The sequence below is a fragment of the Colletotrichum orchidophilum genome, assembly GCF_001831195.1.
Source record: "Colletotrichum orchidophilum strain IMI 309357 chromosome Unknown Scaffold_185.1, whole genome shotgun sequence".
NCBI classification, from domain to species: domain Eukaryota; kingdom Fungi; phylum Ascomycota; class Sordariomycetes; order Glomerellales; family Glomerellaceae; genus Colletotrichum; species Colletotrichum orchidophilum.
Window position 1 is genome coordinate 1 of NW_019173140.1, and position 19,036 is coordinate 19,036.

Sequence of the window (19,036 nt, forward strand, 5' to 3'; positions counted from 1 at the left end):
GGGGGGGGGGGTTGTTCTGAATCCCCAATACCTCTGAAAAATGGAATGTCAGGGTCTCACCATCTACCACATTTTTCAGCATGCAAGAGCGATTTGTAACTGTCGCCGTTGTGTTTGACAACGAGAGAATTATATACACAGAGAAGCGGGTTGCAGTCCAGATCATCACCAAGACACTCTAGAATCTCAGCTCATCATGAAACCCCAGGCTCATCGTCAGTTTCAGTAAGGGCCTCCTTGTTCGCATCGTTTCCACAATTCTTACGTCCATTCCTAGACTTGTCCCCGCCCGCGGCATCACAGACTCCTCTTTGACCCAATCAAAGACGAGCAGTTTCAGGTCCGCTCCATTCCCTGATGCTGTCGTGACAAATATTCCGTTTCTTGTCAATGACCTTGGCTGGGGCACGACCGGCCTCGTGGAGACCGCATTATTTCTCCTCGAGACTGTAGAGCGTGATCATCGTCGTTCAGTAAGATAATGCTGTAAATAATTTGATAAGTGTGCTGAACCTTGAATCTTAGGGTAGTGAAGAGTCTAATGCGGACATTACACACGTCTTTCTCTGTCATAAAATGGGCGTGTCGCTTGCAAAACAGGTGTGGGCTAGATCCAGCAATGCCAGTACTGAAGCTGACGAACCAAAAGGCCTTGATAATCGCATATAAGGACAGAAGGTATCACAAAATTATTAAGAATATCGCTCTCCTGGTGAGTTTGACGTACAGAACGAGGGGTGAATGGTCAAATGACTGACGAACTTGAATGTAGGTTTTCTACAACGCCCCTAAACTCGAGGAGAATGCACTCTTTAGCGAACATGACATCGTTCAGCTGTTATATCGCTCAACGCTTAACTCGCATTCACCCCTGAATATACTAAGAGAACTTCTGAATGCTTTTGACAGGGTTAAATGGGAGTACTCTGGTATAAGTGCAAGCCACAAAGAGATCGTTCTGAACACCAACGAAAGGTACTCATGGAACTTCACGCCTGGGAACGAAGCAACTGAATTTATCTGCGACAAGATCAGCCAAGCAGTTGATCGGAAGCCAAGAAGTCAGTCAAAACAGAACTTAGCCTGAACAGGCCCCGAGTGCTGATAAATTTCATTAGTAATGTCACAGCGGCTCCACGACTTCCTACGAACACTCTCAAAGATTGACTCCAACAACTCTCAGCTGCAGCTTCGAAGGCCATTCAGCCGCTCTTTGGATTAAATTTTGGAGCACCCTTCCTATAACTCTTGGAAATCTCTGGATATGGAAATGCCCAACATTCTTCACATCCACAACGCACCTGGATCGAGCAGTGCCATCCTAGCGTCTCATTTCGTACTAACTAATGTCTGAGGGCGTCGAGACAAATTAAAGATATGCCACAGCAACCTCACGAACATCAACTCTCGCAAAAACCGAGGTAACGTACGCCGAATGAGATTTAGGTGCCGAAGGGCCCTTCGACCAGGAGCAAGCTGCCAGCGTCGGATCCGGCAGCTAGCGGCGGTCAGAGGAGGCATACAACCAAAAGGGGCCGAATATGATCAAGGCAGAGTAGATACCTTTGAAGCGAACCTGGGGATCCTCGCATGATTGGACTCCCTTTCGCGGCCAACTGGAAACGCCTTGCCAAGTATGTAAGGCTTCGATTCCGTGTACCAACATCCTGTCAGGTGCACCGCCACCAGCGGGGCCCCTGGGGGAGGGGGTGCACTAGGGGTGCAGCCACCAACAACAAGGGGTCTCAAATGTGCATTCCAGCTTAGGAGGAAAAGATCTCACAGATTCCAGACCCAGACAAGCAGTAAGCGAAAGGGCTGGGAAACTTCTCGGAAAGCTGAAAATGAGATGATGCTTGCCTGTATTACCGCCGATCTGTATGGGTTTAGATCCTTCCTAGGCACGTAGTGCTGTCTTGCCAAAACAGCCAATCGGGGAGCAGGTTGATGGTGGCTTTGCACTTGGCTGGTAAGATGCATGGAAGATACGTATCATTCAGGTGAAGGAGGTGAGGCTCTAGGCACCATCTTATCGAGTTCGCCTCCATGCAACGGCTTCGTATAAATTTACCTCCAACCCTGAGAAACTAGCTCTCAGGTGGTGGTCCAGTATCTTATTCCTATCCCAAAACCAACGCAGCATCACCAACGCAGGCCGCAATGTCTTCAGCAGCTAGAACCGTAGCCCTCCGACGTCTCGAAATCATCGCCTTTCCGCCAGCCTTCGTCCTCCTCCTCGCTCACGGCATAGCATCCGAGCGAGCCTTCCCAGCCCTGGGTGTCCTCCCGCTAGCCGCCTCGGCCGTCCTCGGCCTCTTCGTCCTGAACCGCGATGCCCTCGCCGCCGTCGGTTCCCCGATCCAGGCTCTTTCCGAGTCCAACATCTTCTGGGCCGATTGCCTCCTCACGGTCTTCCACCTCTCGCTCCTGATTCCGAGCTGGATTCTTTTGACGGATACGAGGCATAAACCCCTCCTTGTGCTGGGGACGTACTGCACTGTGTTCATGATGTTTGACTTGTGAGTATTCCTTGCTGGCCCGAGTTTTCAAGAGAGACATCAAGACTGACCAGTTTTCCTTCAGGAGCGTCCATCTGTACATTGTCTTGCCGCAGGCCGTTCACCTTCTTATCAGCCGCAGCTGCGATTGCCCTCACTGCCGGAGCGTCACCAAGACGGGCTACTTTTCGTCTACTGTTTCCGAATATACGCCACTTAGCGACAGTGATGGGGAGACCGAGCCTGAGATTGCAGCCCGAGATATTGAAGAGGGCAGCGGGGTTTCTCGCCTTTGAGGAGCGATTACCAGTGAGGGTTTGCAACTTGTAGCTCGGACAACACAGCTTGTGAATCCTTTACGGTAGACTTGGGTATTAGACTTGGAACTCTACATGTAAACTTGAATAGACTTGAAGTTAATCATATGGAAGATCAGATTTCTCCTTTGCACAAGCTCAAATAAATGTTTTCAAAAACGGCAATACTTCTTCGGAAAGCAAGACGAATTGGTGACGGGCAACTATCAGTAGAAATGTTTTGAAACTGCCAAGCTCCTAACGGAGTGTTCGTTAAACATATAGATTCTACTCTCTAGTATTCAAAGAAGCATTGGAATTATGTTTTGGAGAAGAACCAAGAATGAGCAAATCAGGTAAGACCGTCTGACTTTGGTGGTCTGGAAGCATAGCGCTCGCTCTCGCTATTTAATGATTTGATCTTTCAGTGCCTGCCAAGCCAAGTTAGCTTGGTTAGTAACATTTTCCTGTGGAGATTGCCAATGGATGGTACTTCTCTATGGTTAGATTGGGGTAGCGAAAAGCAGGATGTCGACGCGAAGGTTTAAACCTTCAGTCGTTCAGATCAGACGCTGAGTGGGTGATGGGGATGTGATACTTCTTCCATTGCTGATGCACCCCCGCCCGCTATCCTCTTTAAGCAAAGTTTCGGCGGAAGTGTAAACGATGGAAATGCTGGAGCGGAGTCTCCTTTTGATCGCCATTTGTATCGTGGCCCATCATCCATTTTCTATTCTCCTCTCCATTCGGATCCTCCGATCTGCGAAGACGACCATAATGTTGTTCACAGATCCCACAAACGGCATCAGACCGGCGTATGCCGCCATAGGCTTTCCTTTGATAATCATTATCTATGTAAGCTTTTTAATTATTCCAGCATTTTGTCAGAGCTCAGCCATGTCGTTGAACTCCAATTCCGCTGGAGATGCTCTGGCTCTGTGGACTGCACAATAATGAGAGGATACACCTCTATTCCTAGGAGGAAAGCCCGCAAGAATATTACCTAGGAAACGACATATCACCGGTTGCCAGTTACTGATTCTGCCAGGTCATTCACAGAGCCTACACAAACCCCCTTCGACACATCCCAGGTCCATGGCACACCCTCCTAACCCGCCTCCCTCTGAAATACCACGTCCTCACCGGCCGTCGAATGTACTACGTCGACGCCCTCCACGCCCATCACGGCCCTATCGTCCGCATATCCCCCCACGAAGTAGCCGTCGCGGACCCAGACGGCTTCAGCACCATCCACCGCATCGGAGGCGGCTTTCTCAAGGCCCCATGGTACGAGGAGTCCAACGCGCCCAACGGCGGCGAGACGAGCATCTTTGCGGTGCGGAACCCGAGGAAACACGCGATTCGCAGGAAACTCCTCGGCCGGGTCTTCACCAAGGCTTTGCTGAGGAAGGAGTGGGAGGGCGTCGTCAGAGAGAATGTCGAGAAGGCTGTGCGCAAGATACGCGGAGAGGCGGAGGGGGGCGGTTGTTCGGATGTGTTGAAGTGGTTCACCATGATGGCGACTGATATCGTTGCGCACCTGTGCTTTGGAGAGTCTTTCAAGATGCTGGAACTGGGAGAGGTGTGTTCCCCCGTTTTGCATGCCAAGATCGTGCGGGTGTGCTAATGGCATGAACCGAAGAAAAACGACTACATGAAGATGCTGGAACTCATCATGATGCAGAATATCACGCGCTACGAGCTACCTTTGCTGCACTTCATTCGCTCCCTCCTATCATTCTTCAAATCCTCGACAGGCGTCGTGGATGCGCGAGCTATCCTCGACAGCTACGGCTATCGCGCTCTCGCGAATCTCCGCCAGAACAGCGGTCGTGGCAGAACCCTGTTTGCAGCCCTCTTGGACGCCCTTGACGCTGATGAACCTATCAACGACGGAGAAAAGGACGCAAGTGCAAACGTGAAGCTTACGGAAGAAATGGTGCAAAGGGAAAGCCGGGGCATTATCATCGGCGGCTCGGACACGACGTCGGTCACGTTGACTTACCTAGTTTGGGCGGTTTTGAAACGACCAGGCTTGAGACGCAAAGTAGAGGCAGAGGTTGCAAGTCTGAGCCCCGATTTCGACGACGATGCGCTTGAAAAGCTCCCGCTGCTCAACGCTGTCATTGAGGAGACGTTGAGGCTGCACAGCGCCGTTCCGGGACAGCTGGCGAGGTCAGTGCCGGCGGGCGGCGCTACGCTCGGGGGCTACTTCATCCCCGGCGGAGTCACGGTGGAGACGCAGGCCTACACTCTCCACCGGGATCCGGATGTGTGGCCGGATCCTTTACGGTAAGTCTTCGTACCTCATTCCAGAAGTTTTGATGTGCTGGTCAAGTTCGTCGGAAAGGAACGACCATCCTAACAAGACAAAAGATTCGATGAAACACGTTTCTTGGACCATAGCACACTTACTGAGCAACAAAAGCTCCTCTTCTCGCCCTGGGGTGCCGGCTCACGAATTTGCCTCGGCGTAGAGCTTGCAAAAATGGAAATGCGATTGGCGGTGGCCGTGCTCTTCCGGGAGTGCAAGGGGCTGAGGATAGCGCCCGGGATGACGAATGAGATGATGGGGATGAAAAACTTCTTCATGATTAGACCTGTTGGACGCAAGTGCGAGGTAACTCTGGGCTGATACGGTGATGAGGAGAAGACAAAGATGAGTGAGCTGTCGCGACGAAAGTGGCTCGTGGTTTCCGGATCGCGCAATCTGAGGCCGGCATTGGACAGTCAGCGGCATTTGGGGTAGAGATTTGGCTTACGGCGGTAATGTACAAAGTCATAAGATGTTCAGTTGCTGCAGTATGTTCAGATTTCTAAACAGGTTGGTAGATCTTCTAGAAGCTGATCCATCGCGGCATCCACAAACAGCGATCTGGGTGCTTCAAATGGATTTCAGGTCTGCCTATCAACTTACTCGCCGGCTTGCAACATCCCTCTAGTGACCGGCTCATGAACCTTGTCCCTCCCCCGGCCGAGGGAGTCGGATCCGGTCTTGGCCAGGTCCTTCGGGAGCACGTGGGAATGGGACCCCTTTCTTGTCAAACCGTGCTCCCATTTCCGGCCCCTAGGTTAGCTCGGTGCAATTTTTATTCCATCCACTCAATCTTCTAGACGATTTTCAAAAGATCTTTAGATGAACGACTCATGCGTCAGCCTCCCTGTTCCTAGATTGCAACCGGCGGCGCTGACCACTCACACGCTTCCGTGCGGGTGGGTTCCGGGCCCGCCCACACCGCGCTACCGCCGGTGCAGATGGGACGCACCCCGTCCTGACTCCTCCGTGACCCCGGACCCGCCCGCCGCGGCCAATTTGGGAAGAAATTTTACGTACTCGGAACTGCCAGCGCTCCATTTCCAGGAACTTTTCCTGCGAGACCGGAGTGTGAGCAGATGAAGCTTCGTGACTGCGCTTGTTGATACGCTTGAACTAGATGGGAATGCAAAGGACGTGATGTGATGGCACTGGCTGCATGAGGCACTCGAGTAGTCGAGTAGTCGTGGTAGAAGGCTTCATCCAGACCGAACCGGACCGAGGCGAATCGCGGCCAAGCTCGGTGAAAGCGCCAAGCTTCACGATTGACTCTTGGCTCCTATGCCTCGCCCCTCGCCCCTCCTACCCCCACAGAACCCTGGATCGCCCCGCGACTAGCCTAACGGTGTCATTGCCTAGTGCCCAGTCCTCCGGTCTCGCCCTAGTGATGCAGAAAAAACCTGCAGATGGGATTGACTACCGACAGGTACTTTAAATAATCCCGATACTAGCTCCTCCGGGTCTTGGCTTCAGTCACTCTGAGTTACTTGAGTGTTCATCCTCCAGTTTCGAACATCCCAACTCAAACGTAGGCAACCAGCCAGACGGACTGGAGCAAAGGCCGGCTTCAGTCACTGTCCTTGAGAAACAGGATACTCAGCCATGACGGCGTACGATTCCAACAGGCACCGGCCCGCCGCCGGCGACGATGCCGTCCGAGACATTGAAAAGTCCGGCGCCGCCGACAACGAGCATCACCACCACGACGACAAGGCCGCCATCCTCGAGCCCCAGCTCAACGTCGGCGGCCACGGCCGCACCCAGCGCCGCCTGCGCGACTACCAGGTCACCATGATGGGCTTCTGCAGTGGTATCGGAACCGGTCTCTTCATCGGAACGGGTTCGGCCTACGCAAAGGCCGGTCCCGCCGGTCTCTTGCTCGCTTACATCATCGTCGGTGCCGTTCTCTGGTGTGTGATGCAAAGCATCGGAGAGTTGGCAACCTTGGTATGTTGACATGGCGTAGAAGCGTAGCTTTGCTGCCGCATTCACTCCCTCCCAGGGAGACTTTCCTCTTGCGCGCAATGACACAAAAACTGACCGCGAGAAACAGATTCCCACCGCCGGGTCATTCCCCCACTGGGCCACCCGCTTCATCGACCCAGCCGTCGGCTTCTCCCTCGCAATCTCCTACGGCTACTGCTTCACAATCTCCATTGGCGCCGAGGCCTCTGCGGCCGCGATCCTGGTATCCTACTGGACCGACATAACGCCCGCCGTCGTCATTTCCATCTCCCTCGCCCTGATCCTCTTGTGCAACCTTCTGAGCGTGCGCTGGTTCGGCGAGACCGAGGTCGTGGGCGGCTCCATTAAAGTCCTCTGCTTCATCGGCCTCGTCTTCACCTCCATCATCATCACGGCCGGAGGGGGCCCCAACCACGAGGCCATCGGCTTCCGCTACTGGAACCACCCGGGCGCCTGGGTCGAGTACAACGGCATCACCGGCTCGACGGGCCACTTCCTCGGCTTCCTGGCTGCTTTCGTCAACGCGTCCTTCTCCTTCATTGGTGTACGTTCCCAGTTCTCTGTGCCTCCGTTTCTAGATGACCCCGTCTTCTATTCTCTCCTCGAAACGAGAATAATAAAAAATAAAACATAAAAAAGATAAAGAATCATTGGGAAAACAAAAAGTAACACTGAAATCAGGTCGAGACAGTCGTCATCAGCGCAGCAGAGTCCATCAACCCGCACAAAGCGATCCCCAACGCCGCCCGCCGCGTAACATGGCGCATCGGCTTCTTCTACGTCCTCGGCGCCCTCCTCATCGGCCTCATCGTCGACCCCCGCGAGGCCGGCCTCGTCTCGCACGCGGGCAACGCAAACTCCTCCCCCTGGGTCATCGCCATCCGCCAAGCCGGCGTCGACATCCTCCCCTCCATCGTCAACGCCTGCATCCTCGTCAGCGCCTGGAGCGCCGGCAACTCGTACTGCTGGGTCGGCTCCCGCATGATCGTCGCCATGACCACTGACAGGCAGCTGCCCCAGTTCTTTGGCCGCACGACCAAGCACGGCGTCCCCTACGTCGCCGTCGTCACCGCCTGGCTCTTTGGCCCGCTCGCCTACCTCAGCCTCGGCGCCGGCGGCGCCGCGGACGCGTTCAACTGGCTGCTCAGCCTGAGCACCGTCGCCGGCCTCATCGCGTGGGCGACGCTGTGCTTCTGTTACATCCGCTTCCACCGCGCCATGAAGGTGCAGGGCATCAGCCGTGACAGCTTGCCCTGGAAGGCGCCCTTGCAGCCCTTTGCGGCCTGGTTCGGCTTCATCGGGTCCACCATCATCGTCCTCGTCGCCGGCTTCTCCGTCTTTCTCGCGGGTAATTGGTCGACCTCGAACTTTATCTCCTCGTACATTGGAATCCCAATTTTCATTCTGCCCATCATCGCCTGGAAGATTGTTCACAAGACCAAGGCATGTTTCTTTTTATACCGTAAAGGGGCGAGTACCACTTTGGCTAACTTTAATACTTCAGTTTATTCGCGCTCACGAGATCGATCTCTGGTCAGGCCGTCTCCACGAGTCAGAGTACGTTCCTGAGCAGCCCAAGCCGACGAATATAGGCGAGCGCGTCAAGGACTGGTTCTCATGATTGACCGGGATATCGGAGTCCGGTTTCCCTCATCATTGCCAGTCCTCGCGTGGGTAGTTGAGGAGGTCGTGTAGCATTAGTCTTAGTAATGGATCCACGGAAATATCAAATTCCGTTGTTGACTCAACCACAGAGCCTTCAGATATGTTTGACTTTGATCAGAACACAAAGCCCAGTCGATGCTCATTCGCCCACAACAGATCTGCCAGTCATTTACCAAGGCTAACATCATGGTCCACCATGGAGCTATCAAGGGAAGAGCTGTCATCGTCATCAAACTCAAATCCAGTCCCATTATCCAAATCATAAAGACCGCCAAAGATTCCAGCAAACCTGAAGACGTCGTGGCCAATCTAATCTCCAAGGTTGCCAGCTTGAGATTGGCAAATAACATTGCAATAGAAGATGGCAGGATCCCGGTCCAGATGAAGGGTACCCAGGTTGTATGCCATTCACCCTCGCCCACACCAAAAAGGGGGAACAAGACCAGGCTCTTCCTCCCTCCCAAAAGTCAATCAAAGAGAAACCGACGAACATTATCCTCGCCCACTTCCCACGTCCCCGTCAACGGGTTCTTATCCATCGCCTTTGCAATAAGCGCACCCTGCTCATCAATGCACGCCGACCGATGCTGCAACCGCCACCACTGCTCCTCCGGCGTGCCCTCGCGGGAATTCGAAATCTCCAGCAACCGGTTCCGCACCATCAACGCGTAAAAGAACCGGCTGTCCCAGAGCCCGTCCCGCCGCGGGTTCTCCCGCAGCAGCCGGATCGCCTCGTTGCGCAGCTCGGGCACCCGACACCGCGTGCCCGCGACAAAGAGCGGCCACGTCGGGCCCATGTCCATGGTGAAGATCTCGCCGCCGACAAAGGACCGCTTCTGGTAGGCCAAAAGACCGGCGCAGAGCTGGATAATCTCACGGAACCGCGGCGTCAGCTGCGCGACGCGGTCGTAGCTGCAGCCGAGCGGCGACTCGAGACAGTTGGACAGCGTCAGGTACTGGGCGCGGAGGTGCGCCGCCTGCGTGTATGATCTCTCGTCCGAGGTCTTTTTCGTGAGGGCGGCGGTCCAGAGGGGCTCGAAGCCGGATTCCCACCGCGCCAGCGCGTCTCTAAAGTCTTGCCAGCGCGAGGCGGTCTCCCCTGCCCCTGCCGCTGCCCCCGCCGCCGCCGACGAGGAGGAGGACTCGTCGACGTCGCCGGCTTTGGCGCGCACACTTTCTTCCAGCTGTCTGCGGATGCGCTCGTTGCATTCGGAGAGGAAGTCGTCGCTGAGTCCCAGCTGGGTGACGCGGCAGACAATGTCGGACGAGTGCGTCACGTAGTGCTGCGTCACATCCCACCACCGCCGAGCTTCTTGTAGACTAGTAAAGGTGACGGGCATCTTGTGTATCGCGCACTTTCTGCCTGAGCCCCCTTGGCAGCACCATGACTCGGACGAGTAGAAATCCTTATTGTCTTCGACGAGGTGTCCCTGACCGTACCGCTCTCGTCGCCGGAGGACGCCGCAAGACCAAGACTGCTGTATGAGCCGCTGGAACACGTGGAGGGCCTCAGTCTCGACGGCCTCGGCCCCGATGATGCTCTGATCCCGACGCCTCTCCTCCTCGCACCGGCGCAGCAGCTCGTCCATCATCGTCTGGCCGCTATTGATGAGGGCGAAGGCGGCTTTCCGGTCGCCGTGGAGCACCTCGAAGCAGACAAACAGCAGGCAGCACACAATCGCGGCCCGAAGGCTGCTTGTGTCGCGCGTCGCTTTCCGCACCTCGCGGATCGCGCGTCCGTAGTACGACAGAGCGAGACCGTAGTGCGGCCCATTCGCGCCCAGCTGGGCCGGGGTCGTCGGCTTCAAGCTGTGTAAGAGGGCTTTCCCGATGCCGCCAACGGCCATCGCGGCATATCTGACTGAGGCATGCTGATGGCTCATTTGCGGAATGGTCTCGTTCCATAGTTGCTCGTCAAAGAAACCGCCGCCCAGCCGATAGCGGCGCGAAAGCCAGTAGTCAAAGTATTGTCGTTCAAACACGTTTCCAAACAAGTTCTCGGTGGGTTCGGTCGGCAGGCTGACGTCTCTCAGATGGGACGGTGGCCTGGAACGATGATTCGCGGCGAGCGTCTTCTTCTTATGCTTCTTTGATACGGAGACGAGAGACGTTGTCTTGCTGTTGTCTGCGTCGCTTTCTGGGCCGCCTGGCGTGGAGGCTGAGGAACCGTTTGGAGAGTCGTACCCTTCACAGAAACCCTGCCACTTTACGCATCGCTGGCACGAGGGCTTCACTTCATCGCACTTTACGTGTCGGCGCCTGGACGAACAAGGCGTGAGAAGCTATTCCGGTGTGCTCTCTCTCTCTCTCTCTCTTTCTCCAAAGGAAGATTTGACTCACTTGCCTATGATTATGGTTTGGTCAGCTGCGAAGGCCGAATCAAGAGAAAAGCTCCTCAAAGCTGGGCTGTTGGTGGAACCGGCTTACAAGTAATGCATCCCGTTCGGACCTTGTGAGCACTCGCTCGAGTGGCTCGCGGTCTTTGCTGTAGAGCAAACGTGAGAATCTGCGGCCTGTCGTTGCCACCATTCCTACATTAGGATCAGCACTGTCCGGTCCCTCTCGTCCGCCACCAACCAGATTTGTCGCCGCCATGCATGTCGGATGGGGGTGAGAACATACCTGGGGGCCGTTGCGTGTCCCGCTGGTTCGGTCCCTGCCACACCTGGTGTTGGGGGCATCAAGAAGGTGATTTGGCTCCCGCCGTAGCTGTACGCAGAAGAGGTCATTTTCTTTTCTATATTCCAAAACAGAGAAGATGAGGTTTGAACGAGGGGAACAGATCTCTCGCATTTGCTTTCAACGGGCGAAACGTCCGTCTTTAAGAGTGACGGCCATACTAAGAACAAGAAGTTTCCAAGGGAAAGAGAAGTTTGGGGGCCGGAAATGGCCCCCAACACATATTACACCAACGTCGATTTCCCCCATGTACCACAAGGACCTACACCACCACCACCACCACCACCAGCCCATTCCTTCGCGTCTTTCGATTTGCCATCAGGCTTCTCGGCGTGAGATTCCCAAAGGAGAGAAGCGCCCGTTGAGGCGACACGATCAGAGCTCTCGCATTGGATGCCGCCGGCGCTACTTCTCACGCCAGGGGGCTCAAAGAGACCGTAGCCGAGTAGCTGGCACACGGGACACTCCCGGGATCTCGTTTAGACCCAACTGCCAGCCTTACCCGCCTGCCCTACCCACCTACTAACGTCGTTGGACAATGTTATTCGACGTCGTTCAAGCCTGGGAGGAAGGGACGCATTGTGTGCAACTTGCATACAAGTGCGTGTCTGCCTACGACATGTACCAGACTCCCTCCCCTCGAGCTGGGGGAGGGTCGTGTTCGTCGACTCCTCCACTGGTCCGCCCGTCAGCATGTAGGTGTGTATATATACCAAGTCCACGCCCTCCCTGCACAAGCAAAGGTGATGCGAGTTACCCCGATCTTGGTATCGATGACGACGGTGAGGCCTCGGAGACGTCGATGGGCCACGATGAATCACTCAGCCCTAAAATCGGACTCCAATCTCTCCGCTGCGGGCGGTGCAGCGTTGTCATGCAGGCGTCGAGGAGAACGTACCGCTGTTGCGGAACCACTCTCGAGGCCGCTCGGGGACTTTTATCATATGAGGGCTCGTTGCGTATACTTTTGCTCTTCGTCGCACTGAGACAGCAGCACGCGTAGGCTATCTCGACTACCAAGAAAGTGCACCTCAAGAGAACGTCGTGACGATTTGAGGTAACAAAGGCCCATGACACCATGTTCCTCCCGTCCGTGTAACTCATGGATAATCGTTTTACGGCCGAACAAATCGGATAGAGTTCCGCTTCGGACTTTCAAAGCCATGGAACGATGTCATTTCAACGTCTCGGCCACTCATCATCCTCAGGGGACTTTTGACAAAAACGTCACCATACCGGGGGACCTGTCACGGATTCACGATCTTGGCGGCGCCGTTCGCAGGGCCATGTACACAACCACCACCACCCTGCTCTCAACACCCTGAATATTTGGCGAGCGGTCGCCGTATTGACCAGCTGACGGTTTTCAAAGGAACACCAGCATCTCGACCGCGACTTGGCTCTGGAATAGGATACTACCTTTGCTACCTCATCCACTCCACCAGCCTGCCTGCCTCCGCACCCATTGCGTATCCCCCAGCCATCAACAGCGATCGAGGAGCACCCCGGCATACACCTGACATCAAATGATGCAGCAGGGAGATTAGGATCGGTTCAACACAGTCGGTATCTAAGAAGAAGAGCCTCCCCGGTTCCAACCTTTTCAAGACCAAACAAGGGACCAAGGCATCTGAGACCCCCCCTGCGATGGGATGTACTTCAATCGCTGGACCATCACTACCGGAACGATAATAAGCTCTTAGGTAGCCAGGGGGGAGGGGGGGAGGGGGGGAGAGGGCAGGGTTCGATATTTGGGAAGCAAATCAGCGTCCTCGCAAAAGTGCGTTGTACCGGGACGGCCGAGACTCGTGCAGGATGACACCAAGCCTCTTTGAGCCAGCCGATCTGCGGTCCCAAGGGCCTGCTTACGCCAAGCCCCCTCTCCATTCATATCCATGATCCAACCGAGACTGACATTGCGCTTCCATGGGACGCTGGCTGGCCATCTTGACAAAGCAATCCTCCACGGCCTTTTTTTTATTTCAATTTCTTTTATGATAATAGTAATTTTGCCAACGCAGTGAGGAGAGGGTGAGCCGTAATCATCTCCTGCATGGCCATGGTTTCAGTCGAATCCTCCGGCTGCCATTGAATGCAGTAGCTACTCGCAAACGTTTGACCACGGGAATTCCCAGCTTTTTAGCAAGACATAACGAAGAGTACCATTGCCGCGTCTCGCTACCCCGGGGGCGGGCCCCTCCTATATCTTCTTCGTTTTTGCAATATGTCCAGACCAAGGCCCCGTCGCAAACACACACCGTGGAATGCAATGCATGGATGGATTGCGGCGTAGCACAGCGGCGACTCCGTTATCGATATGTGGAACGAAACGCGGGGGGGAGGATAAAGGAGGGCCGTGGTGGTTATGGTGGTGTAGTGTGACACCTCTGACAACCTTACCCGTCGACTGACAGCTGAGGAGGGGGAAAAAGAAAAAGACTGCTCCCCATTCTCCCTTGCTCACACCAACGTCGGAGCGAGAGTATTTCAAGGAAGAATCCATTTGGGAACGAGCTTGGTCGCCAATGGCACGAACCTGGGGTTCCGCCCAAACTGGAGTAAAGCCGTTACAGGAGGGGGTGGGCTCGAAGCCATGTAGTCGGTATGTCAGCTTATCGACCTGGAAACCCCCTTTCCCTCGACTGTCGGCCAAAAGTCCAGACTAGCCCATTACACAGTTGAGTTACTCCGGTAGTTTTGAATCCAGGCTGGGGGGAGTACCTCGGAATGACGTCTTCTTCGGCCTTTTGAGATGACGATGAGAATCCACGATGGTGGCGTTTGCCGTCAAGGAAAGCAACTTTACAGATGCCATAGTCTGTGGCTCTGACAAGTGCGGGTAAAGAGAGGCCTCACACGAGGAGAGCTCCCTCCCATGATGCATTGTTTGAAGCTCGGTGAGACGCTCTCTTGACGTCAGTAAGAGGCATCGATACAATGAGATTTAATGGTCATCAAGCCAGAACTTGAACGTGAATGTACATATCAACACACAGGGTGGTATCCTCAACCCACTCACCCTCACACCACCCTCCTCACATCCAACCCATCCAACGCAAAATCCCACCCAAAGAAAACCCCTCTAGTCAAAAACGTCCGTCGCATACCTCTCATTCCGAATCCCCTCGAACCATTTCCTCGCCCCCTCATAATCCAAATCCTTCAACTCAGGCTGGCCCTCCCCCTCCTGAGCCGACTCCAAAATCACCCGCACACACGCCTCCTCAACCGCCTTGCCCACATTCCTCGTCCCGCAAACAAACAACTTGGCCCCCTGGGCCCAGAGATCCGAAACTTCCTTCTTGTCGCGGTACAACCTGTCCTGCACATACCGGCACCCCTCGCTGTCCCCGCCATCGGCGCGGGAATACGCCCTGCGCACCGAGACGGCCCCCATCTTCTCCCACTGATCAAACTCCTCGCGGTACAGGTCGTCCGCGCCCGGTCTCCGACAGCCAAAGAACAGTAGCGCGGGCGCCAGCGTCCGTCCCGCAGCGAGCATCGCCGCGCGCTCCTGGACGAAGCCGCGGAAGGGCGCGATGCCGGACCCCGCGGCGACGAGGATAAGCGGCGTCTTCTCCGGATCCCGCGGTAGGTGGAAAGCGGCGTGCGAGGGCCGCACGGCAACGTGCAACTTGTCGCCCTTTTTGAGCGCGGCGAGGTAGCTGGTGGCCACGCCGACGTGGCGGCCCTGGCCTGATAGAGAGGGTTCGTCGAGGATGGAGTAGGTGAGGGTCGCTTGCGAGGGGTTGCGGAGAGGCGATGATGAAATCGAGCTGGATCAGAGTTTAGCTGGTTGATGCGTATAAAAGAATTTCAGATTACTTACTACTGCCGCACGCGCATGGGAGGGAGCATGGATAAGAAGGCGCCAATGGGTAACGCGATGGACTGGAATCTCTCCAAGAGATCCAGGACAGTGACCCGTTTCTGGGTGATTTCCTCTTGGTAATCATCGCCAGAGAGCTGCTCCAGGCTCTTGATGGTGTCCTCGTCCCGAGTCGCTTCCATCAGAGACAGAATATTACGCTTCGTCGCCGGCTGCGCAAGTTCCACATAGGCGCTGAGAATGTCAAATGCAGAGATCGTTTGGTTGACTGGTAAGGGAGTACGCTTGTCACCAGAGATGGTCAGGCAGGCATCCCAAGCCAGTTGAAACCTGCGAAAGACCCTCTCGACATTGCTGCGTGGGTTCAGAGGCAACACTGCGAGATAGTCTCCAGCCCTATATGTCATGTCTGATGGTAGCTGGATGTCCATGTGCTTCTTTCCTGAATCGCCAGAAGAGGTGAGTGTCTTCTCCTCGGAGACGACAGCCTCCTGGACATCTGACCGCAACGTCGATGTGCGCGGATTGGAAATCTGCACAGCCAGACCAGATTGCAAGCCGTTACCATCCTTTGCCTCTGCGATGCCGTACTTCTCAGCAAGCGCTGGCCAGAGGATCTCATCCTCCCAGACTTCAAAATCTGAGAACATGTCTCTTTCCGCAGCATCAGTGAGTCCCATGGGTACGATTCTGCTACCCCCGTGTTCCTCCATGGTGGCATCAACCAGCTTCGGGATGCGGTGGAAAGTCTGTACCCAGTCGTGATGTCCACAGCCAAAGACAGCATATGGGACATCTTTCACTTCCTGAGCTTTTAGGCTCTCAAGCCAGGCGACGAAATGAGCTGCGTTGTCTGGCGGTTGGCCCTCATATGAAGCGGTGATGATAACCACAGGCTGGTTCTTGACAAGTTGTTCCCTGGCGGTATCAAGAGGCTCTACGACTGTGGCATCGAATCCGTGAGAAGTAGCATCAGTCGCAAGACGTTGAGCGAGCGCCTCACAAGTGCCACTGTTAGACCCGTAGTATATACTCATCGGTTTACCACTAAGTTTGGCTGCCTGCTGCCCGTTTGCTTGGAGACCATTTGCCTGAGCTGAAGGCGAGGGCCGATGAGCCAACTTGGCAGTGTTCGGACCCCTACCGGCAAGTCGATGCTCCAGCTCTGTGGGACTCATGCCGTGCCGCAGGGTTGCACGCATATAAAAGTCCTTTGGCTTGATCGTGAGAGACTCGGAGATCTTGAGCTGGTAGCTGGGATCGTCCATGGTGAAGTTGAAATTCTGCAGCAGCATGGCCGTGGCGAGCAAGGCCTCCTGCCAAGCAAACGGCCGGCCGATACAAGCGCGCATGCCGTTACCAAAGGGTTTCCACGAATTCGGAAATTCCTTTTGGGTACGCTCAAAGTTCTCATCCAGCATCCTCTCAGGTTTGAACTCGGTGGCATCGTCACCGTAGACGATAGGATCGAGTTGTGCTTTACCGAGCAAACAAGCAATGGACTCGCCCTTCTTGACGGGATATTTTCCGCCAATGAGGGTGTCCTCCTTGGCTTCGACAGCGAAAGCGGGAATCGTGGCACAAAGACGGAGGGTCTCGCGGAGGACCTAGTAAGCCTGAGCATCAGTATGATTGTCCAATCGCATGTTTCTAGACGTAACGAGACTCACGGCATTCAAATAAGGCAGCTTAGAAAGGTGGTCTATCGTGATGGGCCCTAGCCCGATGACCTCGTCAACTTCTTGCTGAGCCTTTCGGTAGGCTGCCGGCTGGCGCAAAAGCTCAAAAAATGCAAAGGAAAGCATGCCAGAAGTTGTCTCATGGCCAGCAATGAGAAAGGTAATAAGATTATCGATGATGCTGGCATCAGTCATCTTCTGGCCTGTCTTGGGATCTACGCCGTTGAGCATCGCAGACAACAGGTCCTTTCTGTCGGAGGGATTCTCTTTGCGCGCTTCGAGGACTTCTCGAGCCGTTTTGCGCAACAGCTCAATATCAGCAAAGAACTTTTGTTCCGTGCTCCGAAAAAAATAGTTGGCGAATGCTGGTCTCTTGTCCCTGTTACCGCATTCTGTGAGGGCATCACCCATCGCGGTAATGAATGGATGCAGTTCTTCGCGATAGTAGGAGTTAAAGCGGAAGTCCATTGAGCAGAGAGCAATGGTATCGAGGGTTAGACGTGTAAAATCGTCCGTCACTCGAATCGGGGCTGAAGGGCCATGGCGTGCCCATTTCATGGCCATTTGGGATGCGACGTCGGCCATCTCGTCGAACATGCCGCGGATAGTGACGGGCCCAAAAGCTGGGATCAAAATTCTGTGTGCAATGCCCCAGTTGACTTCCTCCGGTTTGGCCTGGGCATTTCAGCAAAGCATTCCATTGATTGAGAGCCAGTGATTCCATACAGTGAAGAGGCCGTCATTGGCGATGTGTCTAACTTCCTGTGGGCTGATCAGCCTTGCTTGAAGTCCCCCGGGTGGGTATTCGACTGCCTTACACGAAGGACATTGTTCAGAGACTTTTCGAAGCGTGATTCATCGCACACTTCGTTGACAAGGGCGTTGGTGGAAACAAAAACCACGGTCAGCCCTGGCATGCGTAACCGGTAGACCTCACCTCGAAGGCAGTTCAGCAACTTGATAGGTCTCGCCCCGGGAATATCAGCGGCTCACCATATGTGTCAGCCAAACGATGCAGATCGTTCAGCGGGTTTTCAGGATTGAATTCGGCAATATGGCCTAGGAAGGGAAGACCTCTTGGTTCGGGTATGGGCACCTCAGTGGCGGCCATGTTGGTTGGTAACCGTCGGATGATCCGGGAAACAGAGGACGATTCGGGGTCTGGGATAAGAGAGGAGGAAGAGCGCCCAATTTATAATTCTAGAGACCTCGTGGTTCGAGTCTCTAGAATGAGTCGGTCTCAAGGTCAGAATGATGGCCCGAAATTGTCGCGAGGTTGAGCGACTGGAAAGTGGGATGCGTGTGGAAGAACTCGTCGTTAAATTCTTCCCTCTCTAACAAGTCCGAGTCAATGAGCCTCTAGAGTAACGGCCGACGGCCTTTAGATGGCTAGTGTTGTGGCCCCTGTTTCCAGCCCAGGACCGAGGTAACTAAGGAGGTGGGACACTAACAGGAGAGGCAGCAGGGAATACGTAGGGTGGGGAGGGCATTCGTTTTGATGGATATCTAAAAGCTGCACTTTGAGAGGAGGGAGAGGAGGGAGAGGGAAGGCGGGTCGATATGCTCGTTGGCTCTGGAACTGTTTGCCAGGTGACTTGATCAGAGGTGTTGGTAACTTGCAAGCAAGAGACCGACTCCTTCGTACTCGTCGATCTTTGCTCTGCTGTCGACAGTACTCGGTGTATCTTGCCCCGGTTTTGAGGTACCTGGTACGGAAAGTGGCACAAAAAGAACGGTGGATGGCTGCAGCGGTTTGTTGGAAATATCAAATGGCAAACTGTTGTTTGGACGCAGCTTTGCAGCCAGAGCGTCTACCTTTAAAGGCAGAAATTTGGCAGCCCCTAGCTCAGGCTATGCATAGGAAAAAAGCCTGTATCAGAGACCTTGGTCATGCGCATGGGGCGTGGATTCTCAAAGCTAAAGTAAGGTACTCTAAGAGCGAGGGCGAGTGGAAGTGGTTGGTACGTTTCCAGTGGCTAAGTTCTGAGATATCAGATATCCTGTCCGCAGGATGTATGGCCTCGCTCGTGTTGTGCTGCTCAAGGTAGGAATCATGTTGCGCGGGGTTTGCCTTCTTCGTTTGCCGTTTCAAGCCGCGCGCAATCACATTG

General features: G+C 54.6%; 5 protein-coding genes across 5 annotated transcripts; 3 read left to right on the top strand and 2 right to left on the bottom strand.

Moving 5' to 3' along the window:
• Window positions 1-2,160: 2,160 nt before the first annotated feature.
• CORC01_13226 (uncharacterized protein) lies at window positions 2,161-2,794 on the top strand (the record flags this gene model as incomplete). Its single annotated transcript, XM_022624843.1, has 2 exons — window positions 2,161-2,519; window positions 2,584-2,794. The coding sequence occupies 2 exons, from the start codon at window positions 2,161-2,163 to the stop codon at window positions 2,792-2,794; spliced, it is 570 nt and encodes a 189-aa protein (XP_022468627.1).
• Window positions 2,795-3,571: 777 nt separating this feature from the next.
• CORC01_13227 (TRI11 protein) lies at window positions 3,572-5,429 on the top strand (the record flags this gene model as incomplete). Its single annotated transcript, XM_022624844.1, has 4 exons — window positions 3,572-3,649; window positions 3,843-4,376; window positions 4,437-5,086; window positions 5,171-5,429. 4 exons carry the CDS (start codon window positions 3,572-3,574, stop codon window positions 5,427-5,429), a joined length of 1,521 nt encoding a protein of 506 aa, XP_022468628.1.
• Window positions 5,430-6,710: 1,281 nt separating this feature from the next.
• CORC01_13228 (amino acid permease) lies at window positions 6,711-8,694 on the top strand (the record flags this gene model as incomplete). The annotated part of the gene is made up of 4 exons (XM_022624845.1): window positions 6,711-7,055; window positions 7,162-7,617; window positions 7,755-8,501; window positions 8,578-8,694. 4 exons carry the CDS (start codon window positions 6,711-6,713, stop codon window positions 8,692-8,694), a joined length of 1,665 nt encoding a protein of 554 aa, XP_022468629.1.
• A 511-nt stretch (window positions 8,695-9,205) lies between these two features.
• On the bottom strand, window positions 9,206-11,467 carry CORC01_13229 (uncharacterized protein; the record flags this gene model as incomplete). Its single annotated transcript, XM_022624846.1, has 4 exons — window positions 9,206-10,997; window positions 11,079-11,103; window positions 11,166-11,269; window positions 11,361-11,467. 4 exons carry the CDS (start codon window positions 11,465-11,467, stop codon window positions 9,206-9,208), a joined length of 2,028 nt encoding a protein of 675 aa, XP_022468630.1.
• Window positions 11,468-14,499: 3,032 nt separating this feature from the next.
• CORC01_13230 (bifunctional P-450/NADPH-P450 reductase) lies at window positions 14,500-18,036 on the bottom strand (the record flags this gene model as incomplete). Its single annotated transcript, XM_022624847.1, has 6 exons — window positions 14,500-15,193; window positions 15,247-16,853; window positions 16,917-17,600; window positions 17,652-17,687; window positions 17,744-17,862; window positions 17,919-18,036. The coding sequence occupies 6 exons, from the start codon at window positions 18,034-18,036 to the stop codon at window positions 14,500-14,502; spliced, it is 3,258 nt and encodes a 1,085-aa protein (XP_022468631.1).
• Window positions 18,037-19,036: the final 1,000 nt, after the last annotated feature.